This window comes from Anopheles marshallii, chromosome 2, assembly GCF_943734725.1.
Source record: "Anopheles marshallii chromosome 2, idAnoMarsDA_429_01, whole genome shotgun sequence".
Classification (NCBI taxonomy): domain Eukaryota; kingdom Metazoa; phylum Arthropoda; class Insecta; order Diptera; family Culicidae; genus Anopheles; species Anopheles marshallii.
In genome coordinates this window covers 1,758,517-1,782,392 of record NC_071326.1, presented here as the reverse complement: position 1 = coordinate 1,782,392, position 23,876 = coordinate 1,758,517, and the positions used below count along the sequence as shown (strand labels likewise).

General features: G+C 44.1%; 1 protein-coding gene across 1 annotated transcript in view; it reads right to left on the bottom strand.

Moving 5' to 3' along the window:
- Positions 1 to 23,876, bottom strand: part of LOC128715597 (low-density lipoprotein receptor-like) — a 144,495-nt gene that overhangs the window by 32,749 nt on the left and 87,870 nt on the right. The window contains exons 3-4 of the mRNA XM_053810509.1: positions 23,573 to 23,692; positions 18,711 to 18,833 (exon numbers count right to left, since the gene is read on the bottom strand). Of these exons, the coding sequence (XP_053666484.1) occupies positions 18,711 to 18,833; positions 23,573 to 23,692 (243 nt within the window). The remainder of the gene's footprint in view (positions 1 to 18,710; positions 18,834 to 23,572; positions 23,693 to 23,876) is intronic.

Sequence of the window (23,876 nt, the reverse complement as noted above, 5' to 3'; positions counted from 1 at the left end):
CAACACACACTGGCACTGGCACTCGGCGGGTTTTTAGTGGGTGCAGATCAATTTCACGGTGGTTCGCATTGTCATTAGTATGCAGCATCTTTGCGCTATAATTCCCGGCAGAAGCCTTCGTTCACACGTCATGGAAAACAAATAATCATAAGGCCCGGGCGGTTTGCGCAGCGCCCACCACGCTCATCATCATTAGCAGCGGTAATTATGAGCATAGAAATGATACGTAAACGAATGCCAAGCCGGGCGACCAGTCATCCATAAAAGTGGAGCTTTGCTGAATCGTTGCTCGAATCGTTAAAATTACCTCGCAAACGTTCGCACGAGTGGTTGAATAAAACATATACTACAACACGCATCGCATCGCTTGTGTGCGAGACTGCTGCTGGTTAGCATTATATTGGAAAAGTTTTACAGTTATTTTAAGCGTTTCGGTACCGAGCCTATTTGCTATCGCCTAGGAAAAGAGAAAAAGTTTCCCGCAAAAGGATTCGCTCGTTAGGATTTGCGCTTTTAGTAAAATTTCGCATTCCACGGGTTGAGAATAAAACATACTCGGGCACACATACACACCTGCGAATAGTCAAGGGGCTTTTTTCTTGTTCGAAACCGATTTCACTTGTACCATTCGTTCGAACGTGAAATTGGTTTTGGTGCTTTAAATTATGGTAACATTTTTCAGAACCCGTTCGAAACCTCGGTATTTCACACTTTTTTGTGCGCTCTGGCGCAAAATGCAGTCAAATATGTATTGCCAGGTGTTTCTAATCGGACCGTGCGTTTAGGAATGGGAGTAGGAACGGTTTTTTTGTGTTATTGCCTACCGATGATAAAACGCCGAATCGCTTAAATCAAGGAGCCGCGTAATCGATTTCAGCGTTTGTAGGAACTGCACGTTTGGGAGCAGATGGCAGATCCCCTTTGGACAGATCGCCTATTCACCTTTATGGCCTCGCCCAGCGAGACAGGCGAATTCGATTTGTGAGTTCTTTTTATTTCTTATGCAAACCGGATAACTAATTCATGTAGATATAAGCATTGAGCGATGCTAAGCAACCGTTGTAATGGCTGGTATTCACAAAAGAGCTAAAACAGCGAGCTCTGACAGCTTGTTAGACGTTAATCACACACAAACCATCTTCTTAAACCGTTTATAAACCGACAAAAAATGACTTTCATTACTAATTCTGAACTAATTCTTAGCCTAATATGCAGTCGAAACACTGAAAATGGAGAATTGGATACGGAAAAGCATCGTACCGTTTCGATTCGCTCAATCTTTGTTAGAATAAATTGCATTATGTTCCCATCTTGCCCAGCTGCCATGTGACCGTAGCAGCACAGCGGTGTATGCATGCGACCGAACGGAACGGAATTGCTTCTGTTCTTGGGGAAAAACAAATTGCAAATGCAAATATTGAATCATGTCCGTTCCGTTGGAGCACACGGCCCAATTTCCATTCGTTCAGTTCACTTTCACGAAGGGCAACATGAGTTTGTGTGTGTGTTGTGTTGGTTTGGAAGTGATGAATATTTCCGTTTTGCTTTGTTTACGTCCCTGCATTATCTGTGTCTCTTGGAAGCTAATCCTCGTCAGACAATGAATTCAGGCATGAATATTTTATTTATGGAAAGGTAAACATTTGTAAAAAACAAATTCATCGACTGCATAAACATCATGCACTATTTCCCGAGCAGTCTCTTTGCCCGCTGCACTCTGAGCTGGGTTCCGTTGCAGCACTTTCAGAAACTTCGCAGGAATATCATTGACAGGTAGGAGCACAAACAGAAGAGTGCCCCTTAATGTAGTGCTGAGGAAGCATACATTTCCGTCAATAACTTGTTTACCAATCGAAGTGCATTCTTAACATCTTTCTCTGTCTGTAATCTCACTCTCTCTCTCTCTCTCTCTCTCTCTCTCTCTCCCGAACTAACGAACGATGATCTTGCCAGGTGTAGTGTAGGAAAATAGGGTCGGAAATGTCGTTATCAGTAGTGAAACACAATCAGAATTCAACATTATACGAGCGTAGGTGAATCGAACGGAGAAAAAGTTAAAGTTTGGACTCTCAATAATGTATTCAATAATGAATGCGAATTGCACTGGTATGAAAATGCAAAAACAAAGTAAATAGTTCGGGGTTTGTTAAAGTTCTCACCACACAAACTTCAGTCAGGTGGCTAGTTATGTGTAGATTTAATTTAAATACTCTCAACAATGCACAACTGCTTGCAAACGTTGGATGATTGATAATTTATTGATCTCTACAACTCTTTGGGCCAAAAAGAAAAAAAAAACAACTCACTGAAATAAAAGCGTTTGTCTACCAAATTTCAATCTGTGTGTGAATGCAGGAAGGATGAGTTGGTAGTCTCTCCGAAATACTACGCTAACGCAGACTCGAATATTCGTCTAGCTCGAATTTTCACGTATGCCAAGAAGCAATATCGTTTGTACTTGAAGGTTTTGAACCCGGCTTTACTTATTTTCTCAGAATAAATTGCATTTCGGGTGATATTTTGCATGAAGAAATATCCAACAGTGTTGAAGGTACTATCAATACATTACTTTTTTCATTCGCTTTCCACATAGAACCACAAAGTTAGATCGATATATCAAAATTGTTGTATCTTGGAATTTGGTAATAGTAGCTGATGTCTGTATTGAAAATGACATAGTTTCATATTCATGTAATGTGAATGCTGAATCGAGTTCATGCATCTCATGTTCTGATGTATAATTCCGACATCTGTGTCATATTTTACACACATCTGTCACACATTCTGTGTTTTAATTTATTAAATGGTTATAGCTTCAGCTGTTGTTCTGCAGAGGGTCTTTGATGCAGGACCACTCTCACTTCATCTTTATTACAATTTTTTACATATTTTTTTTCAAAAAACTCATCTAAACACAATCCATCTGGAGTGCTTTACGGGTAACTCCTCAAGTCTATAAGTCCTTCAATATTCATATGCCATTTTCCACAAAACCTCACCATGAGCTCAGCTCTGTTTTAATTTGAGAGTAATATTGCACAGGATAATGAGAGGAGTTTTTTTTATCCTCAGACTATTACACTGTGGTGATTATTGTGTGATAGAATGTGGTTATGTTTGATGCATAAAAGCGACCAGAAACTGTATCACTTAAATTAATTGAAATTGTCACATTTACCACAGCGCATGTATTCATTTTGATTAAAGTTGAATCGATTGAATGGGGATGCCTTAGTTAAAATGTGATTTTTTTTAGGATCACAAATAGTGAGTGATAACGAGTAAAAAAATACAGTATCGTATACTGCTACATTCGTATGCTGCATCGTTCGTATGGAATTTGGCTTCAATCGTAGTTCAATGCAACCGCATCACATACACAATAATGGGACATGTGATTACTTGTTACTACACATCGTAAGCGATTGTATCACATACCAAACACCCATTTCATTGATATCAAACAAAACGGTAAATAACGGAAAACAACATACAGCTTCGCTAGCGATGCAGTTCTCGATAGCTTCAATCGATGGCCACGAATTAAATCCGAACACGTGTAACATCTTTTGACAGCATCATACGCTTTTAAAATGCAACTTCAAACAATCCACAACACCATCGAGGAAAGTGTTGTGCCGTTGCGTTCGTTGGTAGTGTCATGAAATTCATCCTTACGGGACGCTTCTTTTTTCCTCGAGCTTGGTTCATACCGACCAAACGAACAACATGTTTGTCCGTTCATTTCGACAGTATCGCTCCTACTCGCACTCATCATACGGCGGCAAGCTCGTTCATCAGAGTTAGTTTGCAGTTTTCCGCACTGACACCATTTGCAGCAGAATATGGACTGCTTGTGCATTGCAGTATAGGTTTTGCAAAAGGACGACATTCCATTTAACAGTGAAGTAGTGCAAAATCCCGCTCATTCGCAAAGCGGATGGCAGCAAACACACTTATTTTGAAATGTATTGCTAGATTTGTTTATACCCGATTGGAGCAATAACACTCACTCTTCTGGTGACGCTGTTTGTGCACAAAATTCTGACTATAAATGAATTACCTTAACAAATGTTGTCGGTTAGTGAGTTGGACGTTGAAAAATAATACCAAACGGTTTACCGGAAAACTACCAATCAAATGTTTCTTAGTCAAAATTGTATCCAGAAAATTGTGCTACATACCTTTGGACGAATTCCAAAAATAACCTATCCAACTTTTGCAAACAGAATCGAAACCATTTGAAGCATTCAAAAAATTCGCCTAATCGAAGCGAATTTGTTGTATCAGTCATTTCGAATCGATTAGTTGCTTAATTCGAACTCGATGAAATAGAAATATTTAGAGTGGCATTCGCAATGGGCATTCGTCTGGTATAGCCGAACTTTTCGACCATTTCAAGGTTCAGCATACTTCAACTGAGTTTCAACATCACGAGGGGTTTTGCACGTTTGAGTGAATGTGCAAGAACCGCTCCCTTTATATGGTGCTAAATTCTTCTTTATGATGCCCACCACCATCTTTCTTCATTGACCCATCTTTCTTTGACAACCTGAAAAAGCTGCACCATAACTGATACCGCTTGCCAAGAGAAGCTCCACTGCCACGCTGGAGATGATGTCTTCGTTGATGTTGTTTCCTCTTAGTTTTTTTTCCCGATTAGAAATATCTCAATTCAATGGCACTCCTTTCCGCACGTCGGGTGATACATGGGCACCAAAACGAGAACCGTTTGTTGTTTGGGAATCGTGATTCTGTTCAACCGTTCCTTATAGGCAAGGAGTAGTAAAACGAATCATAAAAATACGCCAGGACGAAACCCTTCATTGAGACGTACAAACCCATTCTATTGAGACTCCTCACGCTAGAAGGCGATGTAATCAGGGAGCGCATTTAGTTGACGGTTGGATATTTTTCTCGCCAGTTCGTTCAACAGCGCTCTGTACGCCCTGCGGATGGAAGAAAGTAAGAAAACCCCCACTGATGTTGGGGTCGATGAGCTTGTGTCTAGCTGATGAGGTAGCAGCAGGAACAGGGGCAGGCCGGCATTCGCCTAGCATCCAGGCGAGCAAAGGCAGTTGATGGACCAATTTGTGGTCAATTTAATCTTCTTTTCTACTTGGCCGCCCATTCGGAGCGCCACAAGACGGCGGTACTGGCCACTAACGAGGTAGCGGGCACCGTTATTTTTCATCGTTCATGTTTATCACCAGCCTCCAAACATCAACCATTCGGTACATATTGCTGGTGATGTAAAAAAAAAAAAAAACGCCCCACTCGATACAGGTACTTTCCCTCTACGGACGATACAAAATTGTATTCACCTAACGTTTAGCACAACGACTTAAATGGACTCAATTCATCGAGTGCATCGTGCGGTTTATCGCCCGGCTGGGATGCATCGACCGGTGTCATTCTTTGGCGAGAATCAATATTATGAGAAAAGATCGCTTTAAGAGCTGTTATAGCTGAAGAGTAGCTTAGCTGAAAGAATGTCGTGTTTCACATCCACAAAATGGTCCACGAGCGTACTAGAGAGCGATGAAAAGCGGGATGTACGAGTGGATTGTGTAATCGTAAGTAATCGAGTTTGTCATTGAACGAACTGAATTGGATCTCTCATAAACCAATTCAACAAATAACCGTTCGTTTCGTTGCTGTGCACGTGCTTTTTAGCTCTCCACCATACATGGAGACGCCTGGTACTTTGACGAATCTCGGAGAGAGGTTTTGATACAGCTAAATTCAATTTTACCTTTAAAATACTAACAAAGCTACCTAGAAATGGCGAAATACAAACAATCTACGATACCTTAAATTCACTTTAAACAACGGATACAAATTATACCCCGTGTACACGACGACACCGAGCGAAAACAAAGCCTCACTTCCGCTAATAGGCGCGCTTTCTGCGCGAATTGGCTGCATAATCCTTCAACAATCAGAAGCTTTCATGCCGTTTATCCTTCTTTCACACCAAAGATCTGCAAACGAAAGCGAAAGGTGGCTGCTAGACGTACCCGGTCGACGGAGGATTTAATTGTTTCCAGCGGAAGAAAATTAACTTCCGTCCACAATTTGGGGACGGTGCGGCAATGGTTCGCGGGAGCTCTGTCGAAGGAATGAGTTATCGAAGCGAAACGGACAATCACCAGAGCACGGGCCCTTGTTGTACATGGCACAGAGCGAACGCTCGGGTGAAAGCATTAGCAAACCGAGTAAACGGAGCTTATGCGCGTTTACGTGAAGAAACAATGAGCGACTTTGGGAGAGAGAGCGTAAGAGACCGAGAGACCGGAACGTTGCAAAGACAGAAAGAGAGATAAATATTACGTGGTAGTCAAGCGACTGAAAATATGCACTTATGTGTAATTATCGTTACAAATTATTAATTCAATTTTCCACTTCATCTCTGCTCGCAAATTCCTCCAGAACGTGCCACGTGCGAGGGCAAGTTCGTTTACTTTGGATGGCACCCTGGGCCTTACTTAGAGCGCAACTTATAACGCCTTGGGTTCGAGGAGCACCATTGCTCACCCGGAGTGTGTGGAGGCGAAAATTATGTTTCGCATTTTCGCTGATGCATGGAACGTGGATTAGATAATTAACTTTTCCACCACAAACTTATGCGACCGTGCGGACAGAACAGGTGCTTGGAGGAACAACGTTTTTAAAAGATTAATTTGTTGCAAAATAAAACTTAAATACTCTGCAGGTTCATAAGCTTTCAGAGAGCCATTAACGCACCAGACGCACCATTTTGCTAGATGTACAATTAAAATTGTTTCTCTTTGGAGCCAACACCTCAAGGGGTGAAGCAGTTTTGTTTTTATCCAAACGATAGTAAATATTTCCCCAGCGAACATCGTTTAATCGGACCGTAAGTGGAAGTAATTGAATTTGTACCCAGCACAAAGTCCCCGGGTGGGTTTTTTCCCTTGTCGTAATGGGTATTTTATTTTTTCCTGCTCTCTCAAAGCGCTCATTCACTGGCAGCTCGAATATCCGCTGGAACAGACCATCAGTGTACGTTCGGTAAACCATTTTTATACTAATATGCACAAAACGGCAAATGGTTCGAGCAATCAGCAATCCTTGGACGATGGTATCGGACGTGATAGTGTAGAAGAGCGGTCGAGCACAAAACTTGTGCCGGGTTCGTACGCAGAATATTCTGCAGAGGGAACAGTGTTGCGATCGAGAGCAAATCGAATTCCGGATCATAATGTTGAACCATAAATACAATAAAAATTAATAGGCAATCGTTCGGGTTGCCGAACACGTGCGCAGTGTGCGCACACACAGCAGCGTACGGATGGAACTTTTGTGTTGTTTCGGTGCCCACACAGCCACACACACACACACACACTCCCGTCTCGTCCTGTACAGTGGTTGTTCAACTAGCTGGAGCAGCTGCTTCCTTGGCCGTGTCTGGCCGCAGGTGAAGAAAATGCCTGCGTTGGTCTCAAAGGCTCACGTATGCCACTTGGTTGAATAAAGCCGCCCACAAGGTCCGCATTAACATCGCAACGGTCACCGGTATTCCCATTGGTCCCTGCGGGTTACGATGCGACCCTCTCAATGACTCACTACATGTACGAGCGAAATACTACCATCGATGGTGGGAATTGGTCCTTGGGTGCCTAGCTATAGCGGAAAGTCTTGGTTTCCTGATGTAGAGGAGTAGAGACAGCGAGAGCGCCACTTTCAAATGCGTGTTTCTTCAATTGATAAAAGATAAGACTTCTACTTCATAAAGGAACCCGACGGGCGATAGTGAAAAGTTTCGCTCGGGTTAAGATCTTCGAAAGTTCTAATTTGATTTTGTTTTCTACCGGTTCCAAACCGTTAGACGGTTCGGTGTTCGGGGGTCGGTGTCGTCTACGACAGGATATCTTAATCGAATGAGTGTGGAAGGATGTCGTACGCACAAGAAAACACCGCCAGAACACTCCGAAAGACACCTAAAGCACAATAAGCCACCAGGCCTCGAGCGTGTCTGTCTGAATTGCCGGTAGGCATTAATCGAAAGCCTCACATACACGACGCTCGTTTCGACTTTAATTGATGATTTTCCATTATGGCTCGTAATCCCCGTTAGTGTGGAGTTCCCATCTGTGGCCGCTCGCCTCAAACGATGCGACGCAATCTTTGTGTCCCCTTCTTGTCCATTCAAAAAACAAAATAAAGCTATCGCCTCAACCACGGACTGTGATTTGATTATTGAAAGTCTTCTGCCACAGTTCGTGGAACGCAATTTTGTTGTGCTATGTCCGAATCCCTAGCTAAAAGGATCGGGTCGATGCGATGAGCAATTAACTAAAATGTTCGCACAGAACGGAACGTACGTGCGGGACATTTTCCGGTGGTCACCAGCTAAACGCGAGACCACAGAGCATGTGAGCTTCTAATGGATTAACAAGTGCCAAACTATCTATATCTCGCTCCGGTACAGGTCGGTTGTATGCATACGAGCGCAAAGTGCACTACGGAAGACTTCTACAAAAACAGTAGCAGTGGGGACTGGAGGGGGAATAGATTGATCGGGGAGATTCAGAATATGGAACACAATAATGCCATCGGTACGCTTCCGAGCCGGTCAGCGCTACTGCCATCACACCGCTAATGTGACACAATGGTACGCCGGCAAATGGATATGCCGAATTTCCATTATCGTAAAATAGGGTTAATCTTGACGGATTTGAAATTTTCCATTGCTGTGGCTTTCGTGGCGTTGTTTTCCCGCCCGGCCATTGAAGCGCATTGTTGTGTGGTGATGACCTAGGTGGAACAAAACCTATTTAGCGGTTCGTTGGCGTGCGTCCGTGCGCATTATAGAACACTACTTGTCGCACCGGCGGCTTGTTTATCGAAACCAGAGCCACGACCACTGCGCTTGGAAGTGGAATCGGTTTTTCGGTGCAGAAATTCATATCCATTTGATGGAAAGCGTTCCAAGGCAAGTAGCCATTAGTTAGGCTTGTTATTCTGGGAATTGCGTGCTGCCAGACCGGACCAAGTCACGGTCGGTCGCCATCCGTTCCTGATGCACCCCTAGAATAACCACTTACGTCTAAAGAAACCATCGGACGAGCATCCGGACCTGCTGCTCATTCGTAAGAGAGCTTGAGCGATAAATCTAACCACCATCTACCACGAGCACATGGGTTGATTCGTTCACATAAAAAAGCTACCGCGAGGTTTAGTGCTTTCACAGCCGGAGGCGTTCCCACTTTAAAATGGGCGCGCTCACCCACCTCGAACAGCCTGAACAATCCAAAAGTCATCATAAATTGTTTCAATTCACCAGAATTTATGGAGATTTCTTATGCCCATAGACGTCGGGCTGGTGTAGTCGCACCGACAACAAAAGCCTTCGTCTACTCGCGAAGGCGGTTTTCATGAAGATTTACTTCCGGCTGCCATACTGCGGTTCGCCATGGGTTACCGTGGGTTTTGGGCATCCCACCCGTCTGCTTCTTCCGACCCCATCCTGAGATGCGAAAGGTTCCAGCATCCCCGTTGCCGAGATAAGCGAAGATGCCACTTGTTTGCCCATACGGGAGCTCGCGTTGGATAGGGGTAGCAAAAGCTTTGATTGGTTGGTCGGAATTGTTGGGAGTGGCAGTCCGAGCTGGAAAAGGTCTGACCATCCCTCGGTGGTGTGTGTGGTGGTGGTGGAGAGAGGAAATGAGAACCCATAAATCACTATGTTCGAACCATTTTTCATACCTGTGCCCGTGTGTGCGGGAAGATGTCTTCCGAAGTTTGGAGTAAAATCCGGCAAATGGTCTACCTTCACGGATGGCGCACAGATCGTTACAGAAATCTGTTTCTGAAGGCTAAATTAGCATGTTTTGGGGAGCAAAATTTTAGGAATTTGGTGGTTCCCTTTTATTTCCGGCGAACATCCCCCAAAGAAATTCCAGGCTAAGGGTAGGGGCACGGGTAGCCACGAAGTCAATTAGACAGTTCGCCATGCCGATGGAACGCAGCAAGCAGAGAGCGCAGAAGAAAGAAATCACCGACCGTCCGATTGAATCTTCGAAATATCGGATTTCTTCGGTGCTTTGGGAGATTGATGGGCACAGAAACCCTCCCCCACGCGACGCATTTCGCTACGATGATAGTTCCCTTTCCCATTTCGGAATGTATCGGATGTATCGGAACTACGGGTGGAGAAACGTTTTTCCTTTCGGAGCGTATTCCGTTTCCCGGAAAGCTTTATCGCGAAGTCAACATAATAACGTGCGCACCCACCGATGGGCCCGTTATTTTGTCGATCACCGCGTCTTCTTGACCTCAGGTGGCACACCGGAAGCGAAACGCAATATCGATGATTGATGATCGGAATCATGGCGGAACACCGGGAGCCGTGAGGCCAGGTGGTTTATTTTTCGCGATAGAATGGCTTTGCACGAAGATTTGCCCAGTTGGTGCCATTGTTGTGAGCTAAATGAAGCCTGTGAAATGTTATAAATCAGTTTGATACGCTCTATTTGTCAGCGGCGAGTCGCGCGAAATGGCGAACAGCCTGTTAGAGACAGACCGACGGTCTGCGATAAAATATTAAATCATTTGTTTCATTCGCTTTGGAGAAGATAGCAACAAATCCGGCCCCGGAGCCGGCAAAAGTGTAACGGACGATGTTTGTTTCGTGCAACGATAATCTTCCATAATGAGTTTTATAACTGGCGTTTATAGAACGTAACATTACAAACTAATAGCGTCAGTACTTGAGTTGAAATGGTTTATACAGTTTTCAGAACCAAGCTCAAAAATGTTTAGAAAATTAATTACTTAACATGTTGTTAGATAAGATTATCAGAGTTATGTAAAATAGATGCGTGACACGACAAACCACCTAGTAGCGGCAAGCTGACTGGCGATGTCGGAATCTTGATGATGTTGAAACTTATAATTCTTCACCCAAGGAAATTAGAAAACTTGCCATGATTAGGATAGCACAATTCTCCCATTATACGCCCGTTCAACTTTGATGCTGTAATGGTAAAGTTCCTGCGTAGCGAAGAGGCACAGAAAAAGAACGAAACTTGCGTTCGCAGTCGGTACGTTTCTCAGATTCTGTACACTGTGAAGCTCGGGTCAAGTACAACCACCGAGGGCTAAGATCAAGTTTCTTTTGATTTTAAACCAACCGGCTGTAACGAGCTGAACGAAAGAAGACAACCAAAAAAAAAAAACATTTTCCTTTATTAGCTTGTAGCATTCGGTCAGGTCAGCACCGGCTAGCTCTGCGCCGTAGTACAACGAACAGTTTCCCGTTGGAAAAGCCAGCAAGTCGGTGAACATAAATTCCCGTAACGACACGGACATGCTGCCTCTGAGGCGAGTGGACAGTGTCAAACATAATTTAAATTTTCCAAAACCACAATCAACACCAACCGGCAGCCAGTTAGTGTTACGAAGCCCCAAGACCCAGCGGAGCTTGCTGTCGGAGGTACGCTACTTGAAGTCGACACATCTTTAAATGCCGTAATGCCCTAAAAAAATATCTACCACCGGTCAGGCACCCCAGGAATGAGATGAGTAATTCAAAAGTTAAATAGATGACGCATAGTAACGTACCGTGTCGGATCTACACGGTTGCTGGCTACATTCGCTACGGCGAACCGATCGTTTCCACTGGAAAAGTTTTAATTTGATGCCAAACTTTGTCCTATTTTTGGTAACTGTTGGGCTGCAAATATCAAAACGAAAACTTTTCCCCTGTCCCGTGATGCCGTTTGGTATTTTAACGAACAGGATGAACGTAATTTAAGGAAGGAGGAGAAAAAAGCGAATATACACCCATACATTTTCAAATGAGAAATGCTCTGTTCCCTGCGACGCTCAATTGCCGTTGGACTATTCTCCATGGCAACAGTGATCGATCTCGAGTGATTGGAGTTCGATTTTCCGTTCGGTCAGCGCATAAATTCGTCCACTGATGCCATGTTGGTCGTCCATAACGAAGGTTCTACAGCCGGCCGGCTAGTACCATCATCAGCATCATCGTCCTGCAACCGAACGAGAAAGCTTTAGAAAATGCATTTGACAGCTGCTTGGAATGGTGGCTTTTTCACTTGGCCTCCTAGCTGACTTCTGGCCTGTTTCGTGTCAAACTCCATCCCTTCCTAGACCCCGAAAGAACTCAATTGACCGCTCGACTCTTTGATGAAGTTAGTCCTACATTTAATTTCGCTCGGATCGCCCTGTACCGTACCGTAAATTCTCCCGTGTGATGTGTTGTCGGAGGGAGGCGAAAGTTTTCACGTCCATGAAGTCACCTGCCGTAGTAGTTTGGCATGCATGGAATGATGCCTGCCGGCTGCTACGTAACGTTCTATCTCTCTCTCTCTCTCTCTTACACATTTCAAACACACACACAGCAACAAATGGGAGGAAAAACGCACCGATCGTACGTCAGCCGGCAGGCTGGCAGTTGGGTAATCTTGTTTGCTCATTACATTCTCGACACGAGACCACACAGTTCATCATTATTCTTACCGGGCATCATGGTACCGGGGTGTTCCGGTGTACAGAGCCGAACCAAAGACGAACGAGTTGTAGCGAACCTTGTGCACACGGATCAACCTTTTGGGGGACGGACGAATGGCGCATGGAGAACCGGGCGGCAAATGGATCTTACACCTTTTTTGCCCAAGTTTACCCAACGGTACCCAAGCGCGCCGTCGGAGCGATTATCTGCATACAGGAGCAGCAAACGGAAAAGCAAACGAGCCAACATACACACAACACAAACTTTCATTGCCTCCAAATGTATGTAGTTTTGTGTATGGGATCTCCGAAAAAGGGTACCTTTAGGGGAATGCGCAAGAGGAAGCGTGAATGTTTGTGTAGGGATAATTTTGACGGATCATGGGCTAACGGGCCAAAAGATATTGAGATTCTTTCGCAGAGAACTGGGGCACGTAGGGTTCACTGGACGTAAGCTAGAGTTCACGATTCCAAACACGTCGTTCTGTACTGGTGCAAATCTTTGTGGTAATTCCGACGAAAAAACAAGTATTTGATCACGAGCGAATGAAACGAGGTAGCTTTGCTGGGAAAAGAACTCACGAGGGATGGGTCTTACTTATCCCGTTTGTGGGTATTAGATTATTGAGCAGACAGCGGACAATAAAAAGGAACGGGAACGGGCCGCAAAGTTGATTGGATGGAGTTGAATTAATTACATAAAATATCCAGCATTTAGCTTATTTTCAATCATCCAAAGTTCAACAAAAACCAATCTCAATCGTATGCACTCCTCCATGGCCCAACATTCACAAAGTTATCAAAAGAGTTCCGATTGTTGGATACCATTTTGCCTCATAACTAGTCATGCATGTCGGCTGCCAATTACACTGACAAGTACCTTTGTTGCACATTTCAATTGTTTCATGAAATGCAAAAAGCAAATTTATGTTCTTTTCTGGTTTAATTTCCCCATAAAACAAACATGGATAGCAAACGGTACATCCCACGACAGAGCTTTCTATAAGCAACTGGCAGGTCATGGAAGGGCAGCGACGGGAGGCAAACGCTGAACATGGGTTCAATTAGGCAAATGAAAAATCACTCATGAGATTCGGCTCGATTGAAAAGCTGCTGGTTGGCTGGTTGTATAGGATGATTGTACACTCAGCAACAGGTGTGCGAAGGCATTCCTTCCCACCTGGCCTCACAGTTGTGTAGCATCCATTTCAATGGATTCCCGCCTAAAAAAGAAGCATCGCATTTGAATGACTCTGGGTTCTGGCGGTTCTACACCCTACTGAACCAATTTGCTGATGTTCCCTAAAGACGAAAATCAACGGAAGCCTCGGAATTGCACTTCTGTTGGAAGATTAGCCAGGTTTCGACCATGAGGCTTGCATTAGGAACGGAATGCACGGTGGTATATTGCAGATACGGAGACGATAAGATTGATATGGGTTCCCCGGCTGGGAATTATATCCATGCTCTATCTCAGCTTATGTACACAGGAACCTCTTTGGACAGATGTTGATTGAGGTTCAAGGTTGGCATGCCTGATTGCATACGCTGGAACTAGATAAGCAGCATTGCAAATGATGTTATGTTCTCCATGTACATAAGTTCAAAATTATGAAAACATTATGGAATGTAAAGAGGTCCGGGAATTCAAAGTTGTTGGCGTTGACCACTCAACATCCTCAAGGAAGTTCAAAACATTTAAAATTCGTCAAACGTTAGCACAGCAAACGAACAACAAGCAGGAAGTGGTACGCCATTCATTACGTCTAATTTTATGTTCTCAAAACACCACGAGCAGAACCTTGCAGATAGACACCCCAAGGTATGAAATCCTGTATGAGATCATGCGGCGCTTTGCTAGGAGGAAAAAACTTCAAACGTCATAGAACACCCCAATCAGCCGTGTTTAAAAGGGAAGCCAAAAACATTAATAACTCCGATAGGAGTAGTGTGTACGTCTCGAGAAACGAAAGACCTCTATGCATGACACGGTATGCATAAAGTATGTGCCAAATGGTAGCAGAGGTTGAGGTTCGAAACGTATTTTTTCCTAAAAATCCACATATGGATCGAAAACCTTCTGCATGTGCATCATTTATATAAACGGGCGGTTGTGTGTGTGTGTGTGTGTATATATGTTTGAGCATGCACAGCAGGAAGCTTGCCGTACAGCTGTCTCTTTGCACTCTGCTATTCATTCACTTCCATCTTGAGAAATATTTGGGTGGCTTACCATCGAGCCAGCTGGTGAACTGATTCAGGTGGCTCTGACCCGGCAGCAACCCTGCAGCACCGCCGGCGACAGAAGCGTGTGTGATATGAATGATATATTAATACGGCCAGCCATGTATGCCTGATACACGGAACGCCAACCGTACCGATCCGAAGGGGACCAATCGGTCTCGGGGAAAACGTCGTGAATTCGATGGTACCATCTGGTGGTGGGTGTGCCTTTCCCACCAGTGAAGGTGTGACACTGTGGGTGACTGAAAATTGCACAACCCAATATTCGTGCAGGTTTCATATTCTGCATTCAACTTCATCGCCTCTATCGGTTGCTGGCTGCATGGTTTCATCTTTCCGGCCCGGCATGTTCTTCTGTTCGCGAACGGAATACGAAATATTGTCTTTCACAGCACTGAACCGAGTGCTGCTTTTCCGCCCGACTATCGCAAATGTTTAAATTCGAGCCGTTCGCTGCGAGATAGGCGACGCGCCACCTTTAGCTGTGCCCGGTTCAGCGCATACATTTTTCATAACCACCAACGCTGCTGCTACCCGAACCTCGTATGCAGTTAGGACCCTCTCTGGAAAGGTTCTCTAGTCCAGGGTCCTGACGTTCCGCAGTGTCGACTTTGGCGGTCACTGGTTTTTGGCATGCGAAAACAATTTGCGCCGTTTATAGGACTGTTATATCATCTTCACAATTCTCGGCTATCTTTGCTCTGCTTCAGGCCTGTCCATTCCATTCTGGCCAAAGCACGGAAACACGGTTTCAAGCATTCCTGCCAGCGCGAAAGGCGATGCGAGAAGAATTGTTTTTGAACGTTTCACCTGTCAGGTGGCTTCAACAAATCAACCCAACTCACCGAAACGACACACCGCGCCGTGGGTGAAAGATGCTACTGCTGCTGCCGGGCGTTTTGGTGGAAACCAGCGCCACGACACCGTACCATACTGTGACGAGTACGAAGGAGATAGCATTTTTATGGCGTCATTAATATGAAAATTTTAAAATTTATGACTTTTCATTACTTTTATGGCGGGAAAGCAATTCCGCGGAGGCTCTCGTGGGCGACAGTGCACGTTGACGTCGATGGGCACACGGTCGCTCCCGAACCATGACAGGTTACGATTTTGGGCGGCTCATCTTACGCTAAGCCACAGCTGATTCGCTCATCGCTAAAGCTTCGCCCGTAAGGCGAGCCTGCTACCATTTTGATGGCAAAAGATTACGATCCTCATTTTCATGCCCGGGCGCAGCCACGCCGGCAGCCATGTTCCTTCTCGTCGCCGCCAACGAAGGAACGATGGTCCCCTTGGAACACTTAAACGCGAACGGTGCGGGCTGGTGGGTGTGTTATTTTCTTTTTCATTGCAATGAGCAGAAACAAAAAAAACTGCAGTGAGACAAAACGACACCCGCCTATCAGAATGGGAGCACGTCCTTAATCTCGCTCAAGGAGACGCGACACCGTGAAAACCTTGCCTTGCGGACGTTCAACGGTCAGTGCCATAAATCATGCTCCACTTCCGGTAGAGGGCAAGTTAATTAGCATGACAAAGGATTTGTGCCTTCTCAAAACGAATTGGATGTGAAATGGGAGACAGAGCGATACCTACAAAAAAAGCAAAATAAAATTAAACTCAATCAACTCGTTACAAAAACGGACACGGTGATGGTTTAAACGTGTTACCTACCCACCGGATCATAAGGATTATGGTTCACAAATTGAATCAGACCTTTTGAGTGTAGTTAGTTGTTTAAATGGCAGTTTGATTTCTCTTTTATATTATCTCATCCATGATGTTGATTGGAGCTGACAACTTCATTTTGTGGAATGATGTTGAATAGCTTGAGTTTTAATAGTAATTCTCAATGTGTGTTACTTGGTAACGGCTTCGAGAAGAGTACATCTCTCAGATGGTTTCATGAATTGTATTATGTCAGATTTTTTTTTTTCATTCTGGTTCAAATATTGGATGGGAAGGGTTTCCATTTGATGGTATAGATTTTCAATTAAATTATAAAAAAAAAACAACAATTTGTTGGTAGAAAAACGTGACAGTATTTGTACAAAACAAGTTCAAGGGTCAGTTTCAAGAAAAAAGCTCTCCACAAGTACTAGCGAACTAAGCGAAGGAATTCTTATGAATATTTCAAGGCTATCGGATTGCTGACCTTGGAGATATTCGGGATGCTGATTTGTAGAAAGTTGAAAGAAACTCTTTGGACAATCACTATTACAATGACATAATATTTCGAGGCATGACGCCATTTATTAGTATGGAATCTGTAGATATTCATGATACCAGTGGTACCGAAAAGTCGAATTTCTTGACCATATCTACTAAAATTCTCCATTTAAGAACATTCTGTTTCTTGAATACTGCCATAACTTTTAATGAGATTAAGTCACCAAAGTCTTACAACATACTGTCATGTAAACTTTACAGTCATTAGGCTGCATACGGTAAAATTGCTGATTTTTAAATTAATTTTTTAATTGTCTTTCATAATTAATTGCATTAATGAAACTCAGCATGGTGCATCGGCTCGACTCTCGGCTTTGAAAAATCCTCTAGAGGTAAAATCTATTACGGCTCATTGGACATTTTTTCGCGTACACATTCAGATCACGCAAACGTTGATATTGATGTCCATTGTTAACACGTTTACCATGATTAGCGAAGCCGCAGTTACATCCTCGATACTGTAGTGGCTCGGTCAGCCTCTGCAGGGTTCTGTTGGTTGGTGGGTATTTTGGGTACAAAAAAAAAAACGAGAGGCCTTTTCGCCGTGATTAATTTGCACAGTACCTGCAAACCCCTTTGCATCCATCGTCCCTCAAATGAACCTTCCCCCCTAGCGACAATTCTGATAATGAGCTTGGCTAACGAGCCTGGCTGAGTATGACTGCGGACTCCTATGGGTTGTCCTGCACGGCGAAAAGAGAGATGTCAAACCCCGTCCGAGCGGCCCACACAAAACTCAACTTCATCAACGGTACGATCTCAATCAGCTGCAATCAAACGGACCGTGCGATCACGATGAAATGGGTAGCCACGCGAATCAAGCATGCAGGTGTTGTTTTCGATGTCATTTCGACTAATACGCGAGTTGTTCACCGGAAGGTTTCGCAAACCGATACGCAGAAGCCTTCCGTAAGAGGAGGTGATTGTTAAATGAGATGTTTAGTTTCCAATCACGTACACCGTTGGGCCTACTGGTTGTCATTTTCGTTTGCTGTTTGCCGTTTCTGTTGAAGCTCTGTCAATCTTGGGTATGGGGCCGATCGGATCTCACCCGAAACTCGGACGTACTCGGACGGATGATCGAACAATCGAGTTGGTAAAGCAAGGAATATATTGGAAGAGAGCTAAAGGTTGAAATAGTTCATTGGCATACAATTCCACGGTACCACCTTGGCAGGGAACGGAACTGATGCTATTCAATTAAATTATCTTGCTCATCAGTGCAAATATTGATACCCTTTCATCCCACAAATAATCCCCCGGCAGCTTCCCCACGCTTCTCATCTCCCTCTATTGCGTGTCTGACGTGCACAGAGGCGCCAACATTTTCCAAAAGCAATTGAAAATGGATCATGGGTCAACCGGGTAAATAAAACTTTATGCTGTTACCATGGCGCGTATGGCTGAGCGATGTGTTAAATTAACTCACTTTGCATTGATTAATACGATGTACGAAATATGCATGCGTTGCCGAAAATGTTGTTGGCGTGTTGGATGTTAATGCGATGAATCATGGGGTGTTACTGGGGTTTGAGAAAAAAAAAATAGAGCAACGCTGCCAGCAGCGTTTTGCACGGTAAATTCATTGGATGGGCAACGGCGTATCACGAAATACCACAAATTTCTTCTTGCCGGATTGCTCCGAGCTGTTGTTAGTCTGGTGGATTGTACATGGATTGTAGGCTGTAAATGCACATACGTATGGAAGGATATACAAAGAAGGGGATACTCACTGCAGGACATCTCATCGGACCCGTCGGCACAGTCACGGTTCTGGTCGCACATCCATCCCAGCGGGATGCAGTTTCCGGTTCCGCTGCGACATGTGAATTCCTCCGATGAGCACACTTTGCTCTCTGCGGTTGCGGTTGCAGCAGTACGTCCAGTTCGGTGTCGGTCATTCGTTTGTTTACGCGTGTGCAGCGCGCGTAGCGGTAGTCAATCCAAGTCAGATTCAGTCAGTCAGTTTCGAAGGTTTGGCGGAGATAGACGCGACGTTGTTCGGGTTGACGTGGGAAGGCAAATTCGGTGTGATGAAAAATGAAACACCCCATTAGTATTTTATTTCATGTGAGATCCCATTAATGTAATTAAACGCACGAATCGTGCTTCAAAAAATGAGCAGATGAGAAGGAAACGTATGCATGATTGATTGGGCGGTGCATGAACACTGCACACATAACCTAGATATGAAACAAAGGGTGAAAATGAAGGGAAAAAAGATCGGAAGCTGCTTGCAAAAAATGGATGCCGAAAGGGATAGCGTTTTGTTAAAGCATGCAATATTAATACGAAACAGGCAGATAAAGGGTTAATAAAGGCAATTAATTTAATGATTTTACTACAAACGAATAGTCAGTCGAAGGAAAACCGAACCACAACCATAACATAGACTCTAAATACGGGAAACATAGTGAATGCAACTCCATCTTGCTCTAAGGCAATAGCAAACAAATTTTTACCATCATCAATTATCAAAAAGCAACAATTATAAAAAAACACACACACAAATTTTGGTTATTATATATAATTATAAATAGCTAGAATGATTAGAGAATTTACATTTACACATACCTGTTGCACGTGTCATTAAAAAGATTTCGATGTATTTGCAATCAATCGAAGTCACTATCTTGGCATTTATATTATTCAGGTCTTTCTATGTATGCCATGAAACCTTTCAGTTCTCTTTCAAGCAAAATTTCAATGCACTTTAAAGTCGATCAATACATACGCTAAACTAAGCTCGGGTATTTATTTGCTATTAAATTGATTAGCTTTACTGTTGTGGTGTGCATACGTTCGTATGGAAACAATAGACAGTAACAATTAATCATTATCTTTTCAATGTATCTTCAATGTTGAGTTTCATGGTTTGATATCAAAGTATAATGAAAGATTCCAAGTGATGCATTTTGTGATTGGATGTGTACGAACTATGAAAATATGACGTATGCTATCATACAGACCCCATCTTATGCGATATGTGAACATCAAACGAACCTTTAAAGTGCGCCGTCGTCCGGAAGGATAAGGATAATCTCATCCAAATGAAATCCTGATGAAAATTTTAACCACAGGCTGAATAATTGAAGTGTTTTGAATAAATGATACGGTCGCAGATCCTGTGTATAGCGGCGGCAGATGCATTTGATGTCAGTGCTTTTGTTTAGAATGCTGTGATGCGCTAGAATACGATAGGTGTTAAAACGGGGTTATGTGAACGTCTTTTCTCAAGTGATAACTTAGCAGCCTTTCAAGCGCAGGCATTATTTGCCGATCTGTTTCTACTGCGTCAATGCAGGCGAGAACCAAGCCAATGGACTTAGTCACTCTGATCTGAGTCACGGCTCATCATCTTTTTTGAATAGATTGAATTGATAATGAATACAACGTAGCGCATTGTAATTCAACTTGTGTTCATAACCGATCAACTTTTTTCTATCATACATCAACGTATGTACATATTTTTATGACACGAGCAACGACATTCATGCGGTGCATGCATCATTAAACGTTGTACGATAAAAATAAAACCTTTCCATCCATCTGTTGCACGATTTTTATTGCAATCGTTTAACTGCATTTGCGTTAAATTTATTGAACTCAAGCAAAAAACACATCCTTCTGCAGCTTTCTAACGCATCGGAACTCTACCGTGCTGAACATACTCGAACAATCTGTTTCGTCGTGAAACAAACAAAAAAAACGGCACAACAAAAATGACAAAATAAAATAAAACCCCCCACACTTTGCTCTCTCTCTCTCTCGGTCAGTTGCCTTCAGGCGCGATTGCTGGGTTGAAACTTTAATTACAAACCATAAAAATGTCGAGCCATCAACAAATACCACTCCACGAAGTCGGATGAAATGCTGGAACCGCCTTTAGCGTTGGGTAAGGACGCAAAAAGACTCGCGACCCATTATTACTGACCGTCTGTTGCCACCGTCCGGGACCGCCGGTGTGGGCCTTCAGAGAGGGTAAAGGGATGTGGACGACTTGCTGGCCTCACCGAAACCATTGTTCACCGGATGAATTAACCCAACAGAACTTTTTAAATGTTCTTTCACCATGGTCGGGGACCGCGTGTACTTTAAGCGCGACCATCGCGAACAAAGAAGCAAAATCCGGTCCGGGTGGAAAAACCCGGAAGAAGTTCTACCAACCCAAATCCTTTAACGGACTGTGGGTGTGTGTTGAGGGCGGTGCTGGCTTAGCGATACGCAAAACCTTGTCCACTCTAACGGAAAGGATCGTCATTTAGATGACCCTGTTTTACAACAAGCTTCGAGCGTTTTAACAACGCCACTACCAGAACAGAAGGCCAAGCCAAGCTGGAGGCCCTTCCGGTAGGAATGATTCTTGGTGGGGGGTAGCATGGGTGTACCATTATCGCACAATATCGCTTGCCTACCTTCTACAGGGCCAGCCCAAAGATGAAGGACTAGAGAACAAGCTTAGCTGGTCACTGTTTGTAGCTGTTGGCAGTTTTTACGACTTTACAGTATGACTCTGCCTCTAGACGCTCGGACTTAGGTGAGGTTAAAGGATTCGTTTGCATTTGCCCCTATTTTGCGTGGACGAAAATGTTTCATTTAGTGGGCACAACCTTTCCCCTTGCAGTTAATGCGCTTTTCCGGGCCAATCTCGTGCCGTCGATTTTTGGCCGTATGCCAACAAATCACGTCCGAACCGTTTTGCGGTGGGATTTTGAAAGGTTGCAATGAATGGCTTCATGTTGTGAGTAAATATTATAGCTGATAATAAGGAAGCATACACAGTCATTAAAAGTTATTTTCCTGCCACGTTCGCCTATAGCAGGAAATGATGCAACTAGCAAGCATTTGCTATGTTGAGTTCCGGCTAGCGAAGCAGTATATTCGTGCCCATGAGCTGTGGGTCATGGTTACCCAAAAAAAGAATCTCCCACCATTTTGCTATGAAAGTGTATTACACATCACCGAAGAAAACACGTCTCCTACACATTGAAGACACGATGAAGAGAAGTCCGGTTACTGAGAATGTCCCGCAGTACATCCGGTGTTAATTCCGTTACGGAAATGGTAGAAAGGTGTGAACATTCCGGACGGATTATCTCGGTAGGTCCGAAACCGCTCAAGACGATGTCTACCATCCCCGGATCGGGTAAACATACAGAAGGCAGAGTGGTGCAAGTGTTCCTCGCATACTTTCCAACTCCCCCATGTTAACCGACCAAATTAGGGCACGTAGTTGGGAGGGTTTGGGTATGGTCAAGGTGATTGGAATAGGTGCGGAAAAGGTCATCCGGTAAATTGGTGATGCTCACACCATACGTAGGCTCGACAAGCAAAGTGGCGGGTATTGTGCTCCCGGGTGGCTTAAGAGGGTTTTCCCTCAGTAAAAAGAGAAAGTTGCGATTTTTGCAAATAGTAATGGGGGAAATATCCAAAACCAGCTCAAGGATAAGCTTGGGCCGGGCGGCGGGTACATTGGTAACGACCCTAAGGTTGTTATCGGTTCCGAATGGTTCCGGATACGCAGGTACCCAGGCATGCGTGTAAGAAACGGTAGAAGGTACAAGATTTATTTCCTCGAAGATACCGACGCTCTTCGGAGTTTCCGCCAAACCCATTCGTTCCGCACGAGAGTTGTTGTTCGGTGTTGTCGAATTTTTGAGGACGGTCAGATCGTGATTTAAGCTGAGCTAAGGTGCCTGAGTTTATGTACTCCGCAAGCACCCGGACGGGTAACCAAACCCGGTGGGGAAACGCGACTGACATTTCAGGGAGGCGGATATTGATCTCCATCAATTTGTTTTGCCGAAATGCGTGTGCGTATGTTGTAGCTTCGATTATGTGGGATCAGTTGAACAAACGGGGATCGTTTGTGTGTTTTGCGGGATCGAAAGCCCCCGGGACTTGTAGGTTTTTACGTCGTGCTGCAAAACAAAACGCTAGAGGTGACGCACCCGTGCTTCTCTTTTTCTAGGCTCTACGTTGATTGACGAGCCGATACAGACCAACATCGAAACGATTTGTACATTGTTCTTGACGGTGTCACGATGCCTCCATGCTTTACTTACCACAGTTTTGCTCATCAGAACCGTCGGGACAGTCCGCTTCCCGATCGCATTGCCACGATTTCGGAATGCAGCGATCCGCGCTCTTACATAACATCTCGTTCGTAGGACAGGTTTTGACAACTGCATTGTTTGACGTATTGGAGGGCGCACAGGTGCAAAATTACATAACACAATCCATGCCATTAACCGACAAGTTTACAATCGAATAAAGCGAAAGAAATGCAAAATACAAGCAAACCATAACCATAAGTAACAGATACACAAAAAGCATAGAAGTAAACACTAAAACCAATACAGTACGCTAAATGATAAAATATGCTCTCAGCAAGCTGTTACTGCAATGTGGCAGGCATGGAAAAAAGTACAGCCAAGGTGGTGCAAAAGAAGCAGATATTACAAAGGCGAAGATTTTCGCAAGCCACATCGCAGAATCTCTAGCCCGACACCGATCTGATGTGATGCATTGGTCGGTAGACTAAATAAAGAAAAACCAAGAAAAAACACGAAGACACTGATGGATTTCTACTTACGGCATTTTTCGGGATCCTCGTCCGAACCATCGGCACAGTCACGCTCACCATCGCACTGCCAGCGCTTCAGGATACATCTACCATTCTTGCAGCGGAATTTGTCACCGGGACAAACGCTCTCTGGGGGAGAAGAAACAAAAAAGTAGGTTATAGCGGTGAGTATTAGGAAATGCTTTTCGGGCGTACAGGACGAAATGTTGGCAGGAAACAACAGTCGAAACGTGTATTTGCGCAACAGTACAACTCAAGGCGAACGATTAAAGCGCAGGAATTATTAAAGTTGATCGTCCGAATCAATACCACA